This window comes from Lepeophtheirus salmonis, chromosome 11 (assembly GCF_016086655.4).
Source record: "Lepeophtheirus salmonis chromosome 11, UVic_Lsal_1.4, whole genome shotgun sequence".
Classification (NCBI taxonomy): domain Eukaryota; kingdom Metazoa; phylum Arthropoda; class Copepoda; order Siphonostomatoida; family Caligidae; genus Lepeophtheirus; species Lepeophtheirus salmonis.
This window is the reverse complement of record NC_052141.2, coordinates 9,714,430-9,729,228: the sequence shown is the minus strand read 5'-3', so window position 1 is coordinate 9,729,228 and position 14,799 is coordinate 9,714,430. Positions and strand designations below refer to the sequence as shown.

Genomic DNA, 14,799 nt, shown 5'->3' with positions numbered 1-14,799 from the left:
ACGTTAAAATTTAAAAGTAACCAACTAAACTAAAAATGCTTTAGCTGTTTTGATTTATTTTTGAATTTGATTCATTATTTGATACATAGAATTTGAAAAAAGTTATACAATTTAAAATATTAGCAAATTATCTATTGACAAATACACTTTTATTTTTATTTTTATCAAATTGAACAGACGTTTCACCGTACAAGTTTTATAAAATGTTGGTTTATTCACTTGGTTCTCCAGGGAACGTAACACAAAAATATACGTTTATTTTATAGTCAGCTGTTGATGTGTTTTTTTCTTTTTACTAGTAAGTGTTCTGAATGCTTATTGTCTTAATTTATATACGTTTTTTTCATTACTGTAAATACTTCCCCAGAAAGATTAAATAATAACTCATAAGTTGAAATGAATTGCCTCATAATTGGTTAGAAAAGTTGATGAAAAAATAGAAAGTAGTGCTTCCTCGACTGAAGCAGGTAAATTCAAATAATAAACATTTCTATAGCAGAATTGGTGCACTCTGTAAATTGTACCAAAATAAATAGTATGGTATAAAAGTTGAAGAGAAAGTTTTTTACTGATAAATAGGGTTACATTTATCTTCTTTATGGGTACATTAGACTCTCATTTGCATTGAAGAGAATGCAAGCCGGATCACTTTTCCCTCAATATTATTTAATAATAAATTATTGTTGGGTAAAATATATAAAAACTTTGAAAAAAATTGGATTTCCACACTTGTTTGAAAAAAATATATTTGTAAATTTACTTGCGTAGTAACTTTAATTACACAAAAATGAAAACTTCATTATTCTCAAACATGTGCCTTGAGGTAAAAAAAACAGGAAATGTTCATCTTCCAAAAAAAATTTCCCATTTTATATGTCCTAAAAATGCAGTTGTTTGAGTTAGCCAAAATGAAAAGAAGAAATCTTTTGCCATATTATTTAAACATTGGCTTTAATTTAAAATTTGCAACCCCTTTCTAAATCAAAATTACCCGTTTTAAATTATAAAACTCAAAAGTAAAAGTGGCGAGAGCCTCTTCATTGTGAAATGCCTTTGTTATAGAGCTTAACAAATGTAATGAATATTAGTTAACCTTTTTATTAGATAGACTATCTTATGCATTCGTTTCCGTCAGAACCCCTTCATCAGCCATAAATAAAGTATCAGAACCATTAAATAAATTGTGAATGTCATCTTCCCAAATTCTGTCTAATTTGTCTAAAATGCTATAATTTGCTGGGAAATAATACTGGTAAAAATATCTTCTTCTTTGTTTTCTTTCAATTATCTAGCTTATGAATAACTCTACATTTAATAATTAAGTATTCATAAAAAAAAATATGCTTGTACAGTTCTACTAACTAATTTGTCCACTAATAAAGAGTACTTTAATATGAATACTCTAAAGGAGCACAAACCAAAGATGGGTGTCTAATCCTGAATAAATTTTTAAATCTAATAAAAAGAGAAAAAATGTTTTTCAAACCTAGAGGGTCACCAATGTCCCCACGATTTTAAATTGACATAACTTTTGCATTTTTCAACAAAACAAAGCAAAATTTTCAACGATTATTCATTATACTAGACAAATATTAAATTATCCTTACATAAAAAGCACATGATGGATGGAATGTGATTTTATCGAATTCAAAAAGACTTATATAATATGAACATAAAGTCCTATGATAAATTTATTTTATAAATGTTAAAGATCTACTATTACTATTTCGAATATTTTAAATATCATGACAAATAATACGAATACATAAAAATATGGGACACCAGTGCCCTATCAATGGTGAAGGGCACGCCAAAATCCTTAATAAATATGAGTACTGGTCAAAACAGGGTACACTGAAATCTGTCGTTGGATCAATTCTATGGTAAATTGACGATATCTTTCATTAATTGCGTCCTAAACGTATTATAGGGAAAGTATCTTTTGGATCCTGTTGACATCTGGGTCAAGCCCCCAGGGCCAATAATGGTGCGGTTAGACGCGTCTCACAGCTTTCCCTCGCAATTAAAGTTTCAACCGGATATATTTCGATATATGGTCACAGCATACAACTAAGTTTTGAATCCTGTAATAATACTTTAAGGTAGATCTTAGGTTTCTTAAGAAATTACTAATTTTCATGCTTAGATAATTTTTTTTACTGTTTTTTTTAGATAATCTTGTTCCTATGGGTTTTTCATATATATATTTACTACTTTGAGAGTTGCAGAGATTTGAGATTAATAATCATAAATATCTTCTTCTTCCTTAAAGCAATTACTTTACCTACAGTAAATTTACAAGGTGTTTCTTGGAAATAAGACAACTCCTGTTAACTTTTATGAGTTGAGTTTGAGTGAACCAATTTTAAAGCAGGAGATATAGTCAGAAATTGCTGGTTTTTTGTTTGTTTTCTGCAATTTATCATCACGGTCAAAATGAGCCCAGATTTTTGTACTTCTTCCGACGGTGATACGTCTCTAAGATATTAGGGACCAGCTCAAGATATAAAGCAACAAAATTATTTTTTCAAACTGGGTCTTATAAACGCAAAACTGGCTGTCGGGCTGACAAAAACTTCTGAGTCAAATTGATGTGGTCCCTTTACAAGCCTGACTTTAACCTTATTGACTTTTGACGTTCTGGCGAACATGGAGTCATGTTGTTTACCATCTGCCACCCAAACATCCCCGCCCTGAAGGTATCCGCCAATGAGTACCTGTAGGACATGAGCTATCTGCAACGAGCGTACAAACTTAAGACGCTGACTGAAGAACATCAGGACTGTGTAAAGAAATAACTATTCTCAAGGAGTGTATGAAAAAAATTGGTACAAAAATATTTTATATGTTATTGAAATTCAAATTGAAAATTGTCGTAATTTCCTCGCAAAACCCCGTAATAACATGTTCGTGTATGCTTCTTTTTTTTGGCAGAGGGCTTTCTACTCTTCTCTAAAACAATCAATCCATCTTATGAGATCCAAGTTCAACGAAAATATATAGCAAAACTTGCCAATATTTGAAAATATAACAGAAATGGAATAATTTATTTGTGAAAAAAACCAACATTAATATACCAGGGTGGCTCTAAAAATCTTTTACTAACTAATGATATGCAAATCTATATTACATTATATTTTTCAGGTATGTCCTTCAAGGATTTTGAATAAAGGGATCCATCAAAAATAACGTAGAATACATCATATACTTATCTGGAATTTTTGTAAAGAAAGAAAGCTTCACAAACCAGGAATTTGCATAGGCAACTTATTCGAAAAGAAAAAAGGCATGAGGGCTTCATTTTCACCTCTTCAGATTGTTTTAAGTCTTTTGCTTTACGGACCATCATATGGTAAGCATTTTATAGTCAATAAAGTATATTTATTTAACATTTTTAATTCATATAAACAATGAAAATTTTTAGCATTTTCCATCTTTCTATCATGTCTATTTTTACAATTGTCTTGAGGTTAATGTTTTCTTATCTTTATAATGAGTTAAGTGAATATTATTTTTGTTAAAGCCTTTCATTTTAATTCTTTTTCGTTTCAGCATCGTAAAATTCAAATTGTTCGATGAATAAACACTTTATATTTATATTGAGTATTTTGTAAATTGAAAATAAACTATGTATGAAATGGGCACTCTTTTTACCAGTTCCTATTTTTACACACTCATGGCTAATTTTTCTATATCTTTAATAGTTTATGAAATAGAATATATAATTGAAAAGAAATAATTGTGTTATTAATATTTTAAAGAAATAAAATATTTATTAATTACTATTTTGTTTACATAAAATGAATAAAAAAATATTTCAATTTCTTAAAACATTTATTACACACAATTGTTTTAATTCACTTTTATTTTTGATCATAACCTCAAAAAATATCCGAAAAAATAAATACGCGTGTAGAGTATTCCTTGAGCAAAAGATGGTCACTACCATGGACATCGTTACTTCTTTCTGAGGGGGTAGCCACAGCCCAAATTTTCTAAATCCCTTTCCTCCAAATGTTTACAATATATATATCCTATAACTAAAATAATTCGTGTGTTTGTGGGATGTATGTCTCACTTAGTAACAGAAAAAGGAAGAACGTATATTAAATTCGAATTAAGAAAGAGAATTAGGAAGAGGATGAGCGAGTTAGTCTTAGTATGTATCTTCAACCTTCATTATATTTATGATGGAAGAAGGAACATGGCAAGTTAGCAATGGTAATGACAATCAATATATACGAGGTTCAAACATTTGAAAAGTTGCTTTCTATTTACCGAAATCCGTCTTTTGACATGGTGAATTACATGTTGCATTTTTAAGAGTGTCAAAAGAAAGTGTAGGTTTGATTATATTTACAACAAATGTACCGAATTTCACAAAAAATCTTGAATACAAAGAGGTTTTTACAATAGAAATTTACCTAATATATAATTATAGATTATAGTAAATCGTTTTTGTTTAAAAATTTAACATAAATAAGCTACTTTTCATTGGCTATCTTTAAAATAGCGTGTTCGTGCTAGTCTATATATTAAAAAAATCTATTTATATAAGTATAACGATATTGATATTTCTTGAGAATTAGACCATCCAAGTCATGACAGAAAGGTTACCACATCTGTTATGCCTATAGATTAATCTGGTTTGATTTACAAGAATTTTGTACGTTGATTACGGTTAGTGCTGAAAAGTCGTCATCTTGTGGTCGCATATATCGATCGATCAAATTATGAAAAAAGGCAAAAAATCTTTACTTAGTTCATTTAAATACTATGATGAGTTTTTCAGTTATTTTACATAAAATAATTTTGATAGATTTTTTTATTATCTATAAAAGTGATTTGTATGATTTTTTTATATTGTTGATTCGAACAAAACAAGAGAGATTTAAAGATCCCGTATAACGGGCATTATTTTGTATACTTTCAGAAAGAGAAGATCAAAATTTTCATATGTTATTTTTTTCTTTATGCTCCATAGGGGGACTTTAGAAAAAAACTGAATTAATGTTTTAAATAGGTTAGAATAATGTCTATCATAATTAATTAATGTAAAATAATGATTAGTGCTTGATTTTAATCTTAAATGAGGAAGCAAAATACTTTTGTCTCCTTTCAAACTTTGAAAAAGACGAGTTACATAAAGATAACATTGTTGAAAAGGAAAATTTTGCATAGGTAGTTATACCTTCTGACAACTTTTCCGTACTACGCGAAATCGAAATTAAATAAATGTTGAAAATCTAACTGTTCTACTGTGCCAGTACATAATTTTTGAATGGACCTATGGACACGTTATTTCGTAGGACTTTGTATATTCTAATCTTCAAAAATCAACAACTCCTTCTTTCAAAATGAAGACGTTTATTTAGTCAAATGAGGTCTTGTTTGTTAAAGTAAAAATGCCATGATAAATTAAATATTTAAAACACGAAAATCAGTAATGTGACATTTCTTCTCCAGCCAGACATATTTCAAATTACAAAACCCCCTTATTTAAACAGGGATAATTGTTGAGACTTGAAGATAATAATATGTGAAGTTATTTGAAATAAATTGCATGTACACGCATAATATATATGAAAAGTTTCGAAATTAAATATTAATAAATAAATTAAATTACTTAAATTTAATCAACTAATACATTGGATATGAAAGTTAATTAAATTTTGCAACTGACTGCCTCTAAAATATTGATTAATGGATATAAAGTCTTCCTCAAATGTATCTAAATATATTAAATGATTTTGTTAAGAAACATGAAATTGATTTAAGTAAAGTCATGAGATCTGCAATGGCGATTTAGAGTCACAAAACAGCCTATGATAGTGTTATGTCCCAATTAATTCAGTCCAAACTAGTCTTAAGAGTGCTCCTTAAAATTTTATCTCGTCGTTTGAAAACTATAGACTTTTAATAAAGAATAAGATTAAGAAAGTTTGAACAATTTCTTTGAATACTGAAAGGTAGTTCAACAGTCTTATAGTTTTGAAATTTCACAGAATGTGATTTTGTTTTAATATCATCCGTATACTACACATTACAGCATGTGAAAAAAATTAACAAATTTAATTAGGTTAAAATTTTTTCAATGTTTATGATCAATCATTTTTTACTTGTCTTAAAGAATGAAAAAAATGCTGTTATGAAATTTAGCCTGTTTGCCAATCTGTCTGTTGATTTGCGTATCACAGTCTATGAGCCGTTATTGATATTTAAAAAAAATTGCAAATACTTTTTTTTTACTTAGGTTAACAAAAGATTAAGAGGCAAGTTAACCTTGATTACTTTTTTTTTTTGGAAAAACCTCTAAATAGCCAAGTTTTATAAAATAAATCAAAAAACTGATTATTTCAATTTAAAAGGACTTAATTTTATTTAAAAAAATATTTTTTGTGATAAATTTATTGTGAATTGTATTTTCGGATCAAAAGGAACACATTTTACCTCTCAATTTTACACTTTTTACAAAAAGTGATTTAATTAGCACCTTAATGTAATTATGTGCACAGGCATGATCGATATGGTGAACCACTTTTACAATATAAAGTGTTGTTTATTCTTTTTAACAGAATCGAAGGAAGTGTGTAACGCATGATGGACACAGTAGCTAGGGATTTGAAAATTGAATGGTATATGTGGCTAACTTTGGTAAACCAAATATCTTCCGACAGAGATCACTTTTGATCCTTGTTCACTAATGTGGTTAAAATTTTCATAATGGAGAAGAATAATGAATAAGAAATCACTTAAATCCAGACAAATTCGATCTCTTTTTTTTTTCAACAAATTATTTCAACAATTTTAAAATGACATGTAATGTAACTAGTAAAATGCCAAAAAGCACACAACTGAACATTCTATAAAAAAAATACAATATTTTATAATGATAATTGGAATACCCCTTGATAATACATAAAAACTACATAAACCTCCAACGCTAAGCAAGAGCAATGACCATGCTGTAGATGGATCATTGAATCTATCCATAGACAAAAAAAATGCTTACCTCTTCCCCAAAATTATCCAAAAGTTATTTTACAGCCGACTAATTGAGGCTTGTAAAAATCATAAACGCATTTGAAGATGTGGAGTAAAAAACTGTTGAAATGATTTGTTCGATTTTTTAAAAGTTTTTATAGGAAGGGGCTGAGTTCACCAACCAATCAGCCTTGGAAATCAATATTTGTAACAAGGCCTCCAAGATCCAGTAAATCAAGATTACTACAGGAGTTACTTTTGGACATTCGTATACAATAAATGAATAGAGGTTTCCTCCTCCAAGACACAGAAGCATAAGTTTTTCATATCTTTATCCGTCAAAGATATATTGGTGAATAACAGAGATAATCCTCAAAAGGAACAATTACTCTTTTTTATTTCTGAATAGATATCCGAAGAGCTTACTCGAGCCCTCGACAACATTTTCTTTAGTAACGTACCCGAGATGTTGGATCTTACTCTAGACAAAGTTGGTTTTTACTGTAATTAAATAACTGCACGCGATTATTTTGACAATTATCAGATACTTCGTTGTAACCCACCGTAGGTGTTTTTTTTTATATGGTCATAGTATGACTATTTGGGATTTGAAAAACTCGAAAGAAAGTTTATATGTTAGTTCTTACAGGATTTGTTATAGATAAGGGATAATTAATATTATTAATTGTGCCCTAATTTATGATATATTCAAAGATATCGAACAAAAAGAAACAACCTGATTATTAAAAAGAAATAAATGGGTCATTAGAAATTTTTTAAAAGTCTTTTGTTTCATATTATTTTAATAGAAAAAACATCTGAAAAAAGCATACAAAGTTATGGCTAATGCTTGCAAAAGCATACAAACTTGTGGCGAATGCTTGCAAAAGTAAATAAGTGTAATTTGAAAGTATAATAATGGGTTCTATCAATTCCTGTCAGAGTGTAAGTTCGTTTATGAAGTTTTATAAAGATATATGTTATTTGTTTAAGAAGAGAGGAGATTGATACATAGATTTGGCAATTGGATTGGTAAAGTTTTCGCAATGATTATATTATTTCACCCTTTACTATGGAATTTTAATTCAAATTTGAAATAAAAGTTTTTTTTTAATTCAACTAAAAGTTTGTAGAAAATTTTTTTTTTTAAAAGTACAGAAAAAGTCGGTTTTAATAAATTTCGTTTAAAATTTGGTCTTGATCGAAAATTATAAATGAATTGTACTTGATATCAATTGTGTTACAGAATTGAGAAAATCGAAAATACTAGAACGTCATATCTAGTTAAATGTGTTGCAATAATCATATTTGCACGGATTACATATCAGGAAAGGGGAGAAAATCCTTTCATTGATTAAGACAGAAAAATAACAATCTTTATCACATCATTACTTAATTCAATTTATTTTTATTGTGTAAAGCCTTAAATCAGTTGGGAGTTACCCAATTATCATATTACCTAATGATAAAGTCATAGGTGATTAGAAAAATAAGTGAAATTCTTTTTTTTTCCAACATTCTTTATTTGGGTTATATATTATATAGAACATACATATATATAAATAAACCGGAACAATTGTGTAAAAAATACAAAAATAAGCATTATAGTTTATACTTAATGCTCAGGGGTAGAATTTCACCTAATTTTATAAAATCAATCTTTACAAAATACAACAGTAAACATGGAAAATTAACAATCATGATAAATATTTGTTAATCTTTATTAACGCTCTTTTTAAAATACTTCTGTGATTCCGTTACGTTGATGGAAGGTACCCGACTTCTTCCCTTGCAAAATTCCATGACTCACATCCTGATTACGGAGTTTTCATTGTGAGAAAGACATAGCGGGCTTAAGCTGACAAGATGATACCTCTCAACTCATCCTCCCGAATAGGATGATCGTTAATTAGTCGGCTGGAGATGAGGGTTTTACAATTAAGAATGGCAAAGTCCAGTGCCTTGTTACCTATAAAGTTCCAAACTTTTTCTTGCCAGTTTATCTCTCTCCTTCTCTCTGTTTCTTTCCTTTTCTCTCTTTGTCTCTTTCTACATCTTTCTCTCTCTATCTCTTTTCTGGTACCTTCATTCTTTGTTTCTCTTCCCCTCTATTTAGCCCTGCTACGCGAGCATCCTCTGCTAGTATATTTAACTAAGCGAGCGTGGCTCAAAATAAAAAAATGATAGCCAACATTTCATCTTATAATTAAATAACATGGCCAATATAGATTTATAAATGTGACGAGGGATCATTAAGGAATTGTATTCCGGTCATTTTCACACGCAGCTTAATTTTATTATAAATTATTACTTCGTTTATTTATTTTTGAGAATAAATTATGAAATACTCACGACGTATCAATTGGGGAGATGGAATCGACAGCAGTCAAAAACATACAATTGTTTTTTTTTGTGCTGCAGAGGTAACACATTATTTTATTTTGACTGAGCAAATGATAAAGTATTGGTTTAAACGTTTAGACATTGATTGTATAACACAAATTGTCATTCGAAAAAACAGAAAAGACGCCCAAAATCAGTTAGTTTGTGGCCAACTTCTCTCAACTAAGATATTATTATTCAATAAATGTTGTATATTGTTCATTGTTTAAAAGTAGCAAACTCTTAATGAATCTACCAATGTTCCAGGAATCGGATTAGAGCCAATAAAGCCGAAAGATTGGCAGCTGACAACAAAATACATCGTATAGTGTTGTATTAGTGACGTAGCACCTTGTATAAAGGTCTGGATCGATAAATCGGTTCGAATCGGTCACAAAAATATCCCTTAATACCTAACCGACTCACATCGCTACAAAATACATAAATTGAAGACGAAGACACATTTATGTCAATGATACTTTCCCTCTATGGACCCTTTTTATTCATTTCCTCATTGCATGAGTATCTAAAATCAATGTCAGAATGTATAATCTGTAGAAAGTAATTGTATTATTTTTTTTATGAAAGACACGCATGATTTAGTGATCCCTTAGATATTAGAATGTCATGTAAAACACGATTTTATTTTCTTCAGCCGTCCCCCGTCTTTATGAATACACTTCAAAATCATGCAAGGAGCATAAATATAGAGGGAACTGAAAAAAGAAAATTATATTTTTTTTAAAGGTAAAGTTTTTATAAATAAATAAAACTTACTGAAGAACAACAAAATATTTTTTTATCAACAAATCTTGATAAGAATATTTTTTATTAGTTATGCTTATTAATAGTCATAACAAACAAGAACGAACCAAGTTGATTTTTGGCACATAAATACAATGCACAATTATAACTACAGGGTGTTTTTACATCCACACCTAATGTTGTAAGTCCTTTCCATTTTTTTTTTTTTTTTTTTATTGTTGGCAAACTGAACCATGTTTTATATATATTATAAAGCTGTAATCATCTTTCGTTCTTTCATGAAGAGAGGACATCTAAGTATTGAGTAACTATGTGTGAGTATGTTCATATAAAAAGAGTAACTCTGAGTTGTCTTCAATATTAATAAAGCATAGTTCGTTCGTTAATCACCCCTAATACAGAGTAGGAACCCAACAATTACAAAAGACATAATTTTTATAGTATCAAAATAAGCTAACTCTAAGCCAATTAAGTAAATGCTTAAATACTATATTTACCTATATTTTAATTCAATTTATTCTCCTTCACAAACATCAACATTCTCCACACGCCAGCAAAACTTTTGGCGACTTTTGACGATGAAGGCCGTGTCTTTGGCGTACCATTCTGTCATGATGAAATCTTGGCGCGAATCCAAATTTGGATGAGAGGCACGGCAGACGTTATTCTCCCAAGACAAAACACACAGAAAAGTTCAGTGAGTTGAGGTCAGGACAGAAGGAAGGACACATGGAGGAAGGCCAGAGGTCAGCCATATATCTGTAACATAAGTTTTGGTTCTTCATGGATGTGTGGTTCCGTAATAGACTTTTTGATCTTTTAGGTAGTCTGGACAGTTATGCCAAAAATCTTTGTAGCTTTATCAGTACTGACATAGTCGTGGAGGAGATTGCAAACACGTTTTTTGTTCTTAATCCTACAAAATTATTTATTTTAGTTATAGCTGAGGTTTGGTTCCATCAGGTAGCTAAATAAATAAAAAAAGAAAACAGGGATAAAATTGTAATTAAATTCTACGGCAAGTTTTGGGTCCCTGTTCTGTAACTCTGAACAAAACCAGGTGCTTTACGTTTCTGAAGTCGTGTGTAAGACCTGTTTTTACTCGCACCTTTATACATTTTTTAATTTCTTTGGCCTCCCTCTTTCTGTTTAAAAATTATTTCAAAGGGACTAATAATTATAAAAAAATTGTGTAAGGTGTAATCCTAAAGTAATCTTAACGCCTAGGCTAAATATATATATGCCCTGAAAATAATTTTACCAGGTGAAAAATGTCAAAAAATCAAGATTTTTCTAATTTTTTTTGTTTGTCATTACTGATACCTAGTGTGTTTTCAAATGCAAAGTTAACTAAAATCTACTCACTCTTATCACTCTTAAGTCCTCAAATAGCAAAAAAAAAAAAAAAAAAGATATAGAAAAGGGAAAGAAAAGAACAACTTCAAAACAAAACAAAAACAAAATTTAACTCACTAAACATCGATTAAATATTGATACATATACAAATAATTCTTAAACAAGCCATTGGAGATATATATAAAGAATTGCATAAAATTTGATTTAATATTAAATCAGGAGTATTCTGAACAGTATGGGCGACAAAATGTAGATTCCAAAGAATAAAAAGCATTTGTGTAACCCTCAGGGTATGGCACCAAGACGTGGACTTGAGAAATGCATTTAAAAATACTTGAATAATTTTTTCAATAATAGGCAAAAAATGTTGTTAACAAAACATGTAGACAAGGTTTTTACAAAACTTTTTTTCACTCAATATGGCGACCTTTATTATCAATGCCTTTACACGTTGCCAAAAAGAAATTTAGGGTTCATTACAAAATCTTCTTAGAAAGTATTCCCATGCAACTACTATGGAGGACTTCAGTGAGCCCATATTTGTGTGTGTGAGGTTCTATTGGTTTCCCTCTTCAAAGTGCCCTATACTCAGTGGGTTCAAATCTGGTAAGGAAAGGGGATATATTTCTTTGGACAAACATCGAGCCATGTTAGCTGTGCAGAACTTTTGACACTTGGCGAACAGGTGAGTTGTTTTTCATCCATGGCAAGATGGTGGACCTAAGCAACTTATAGTAGGCTTCCTGGCCGATTATCTGTCCAGCCTTCAAATAGAGTAGGGGCATCTTTTTTCCATAAGAGGCCACGACGCCGTTAACCATTGTTTGGGCAAGATATTTTGTGTAGGCCTCTTGGACTTTTTATTTTGACTCTGCTAACCAGCGGTTGTTTTGGCTGTTGTAAATTGATCAACTGTAAAAATCTTCTTGTCCGAGAAAACTTCATAATTGAACCATTTGCCATGATCCATGTAAGGTTTTTTTGCACCTCTTCCTTTATGCCTTTTTATGCCCTCTGTCAGAACATGCATGTTTCCTTGCCAAAGAAAATAATCCCAAGTTGTGCTTTATAGCCCTCCTGATGGTTCTAGGAGCCACAGAGGAGGCGACAATCCTTCAACTTAGTGGGATTCTCCTTTATATTCTTTTTCAGACTTAACAAAAACTTCATATCCCTTTTTAAATTATGCTCTCCACTTCATAACATCCTTAAGAGGTCTTTTCGATTTTGTTCATCTTGTTTAACTTAAAAACCAGTCTCTTAGAACACTAAGCAATGTCCAAAATCTTCATTACATCAACTTCAGTATTTAAGAGATCTGAGATGAGCTCAATGCTCGTTCATGATGAAGAAATGCCTAAATGATGAGTATATTTTACTTATGTAAAAAGGACGGGGGAAACAGCATTATCAAAATAATCACTACACCTTTTAATAGTAATGAGAAAGTAAATATTTATTAAAAGTTCACGTCTTACTGCAATACCCTGATAATATCCCGTTGACTAAGAAAAAACATGAAAGTATTCATCATTTATTGTTGTAATAACCAATTGTGACAATATTTTAAGAGGTATATCGAACAATTTTCAAACACAAACGACGGAGGTATTATGCATAAAGTAATATTTAAATAACATTTCTGCAGAGTAAACACAATGGTTCATTGTAAGGATATTGAATTTCTTTCAATTTCAATATCTAAAGAAAAATGATGCGGCTTTTTTTGTATGTCATTGACTCACTCAAAAGCTCAAAGTTTTTAAGCTTGTATACAAGATTATATATGAATAAACGCTATTTTTATGCAGCAATATCCAAACCATGAAATAATTTATATTTATACATTACATTGAAAGGCAGAAAAAATATTATTGTATTATTGTAAAAGGGGTCACGCCCATTCTTTTCATTCTATAATTATACAAGAGTTAATACAAGTTTACTTTTGCAAATATCCTTGATTTTTTGTATATAGGCTTGATTATTAAAATAAAAATAAAAAAATTTAAATTAAAGTATTTTGAATTTATTTTTCAAAATCTGCATCTATTCTCACAAAATCGATTTTTGCAAAAAAGAATTCAAAATTGCTATTCCGACTAAATTCAATTTTTTTAATAAAAAACACAGAAATAAAATTTCAAATATTTAATTTTTTTTGTAAAATTTTGTAATTTCCAAATTTTTCAGCTATTCTTACAAAATTACATTGATATTCTCAAAAAATTTATTTATTTGACAAAAAAAATCAAATATTATTTGATTTGGATTAACAAAAAATTTAAAAATCCACTGTTTTTCAAATAAAATTATAATCTTTGGAAAAAAATTCAAAATCTTTTCCAAAAAATTAAATTCACTTAATCTCACCCCCTGTAGACGCCCCTGAATTCAGTCATATAGAGCAGTGGTATTTAACGAGGGCATGTGGACTGGTGCTGGTCCGTGGATGAATGAGAACGGGGCTGCAAAAAAGAAATTAATTAGTTATATGTATTTTATTAATTATCTAAATATTGGACGAACATACTTTTTTTACTTCATTCATATGAGAAGAAAAAAAACGTAAAATATAAATGGGAATTACAAAAGATAATTAATTATGCAATATAGTTATTAATTATTTTTGAGTAAATAATTTTTAATTGACTCATCAGATTTCACAGGCAACAAACTTCACGGCCTACTAAATGTCCTCATCACTCTTATTTTATTTGCATTCTTACTTAATATTGTCTTCACCCCCTACCACAAGGTAAATATTGCTATATTATGATTCACAAAATCAGAAGGTATCTTTAAAACAACAGTGTTTTTATGTGAATAATACAGCACACTAGTTAAAAAAACAAAAATGTTATAAGATTTTGACGATTTGTTATCTTAATTTTTTTAATCCAAACTGATTTTTGATAGTTAATTTAAAAGTTCAATAAATTGGGCATTTGAATTTGCACTGATTATGTATGAGTAAACATTATGATATTACCCAGAGTCAATTTGACCTTGGAATTGTTTTAAAAGTCCCATACACTTAAAGTATATTTCCTTCTCTAGGAACGACCAGGGCACAAATCTACACACATTGAGTTCAAGATAATTATACTTCCGGAGCGCATTTACCATTTAACTGTCCAATATGGATCGACTTAGCTCAATGAACAACATAAATTTATTATCTTGAACTTTATGTTGGTATGAAAAGAAAAAAATATGAATAATCAACGGAAAAAACAAAAGATTTTTGTGAGATAAAGCTAACTTTTGTATACGAAAATAATATTTAAAAAATATATATTCTCTTGAAAA

The 14,799-nt window shown here is 29.5% G+C and overlaps 1 protein-coding gene across 1 annotated transcript in view; it reads left to right on the top strand.

The window, feature by feature from the left end:
• Positions 1 to 14,799, top strand: part of LOC121126449 (protein amalgam) — a 301,872-nt gene that overhangs the window by 199,464 nt on the left and 87,609 nt on the right. Inside the window, exon 2 of the mRNA XM_040721780.2 lies at positions 3,145 to 3,352. Coding sequence (XP_040577714.1) covers positions 3,289 to 3,352 — 64 coding nt within the window. The 5' untranslated portion in view covers positions 3,145 to 3,288. The remainder of the gene's footprint in view (positions 1 to 3,144; positions 3,353 to 14,799) is intronic.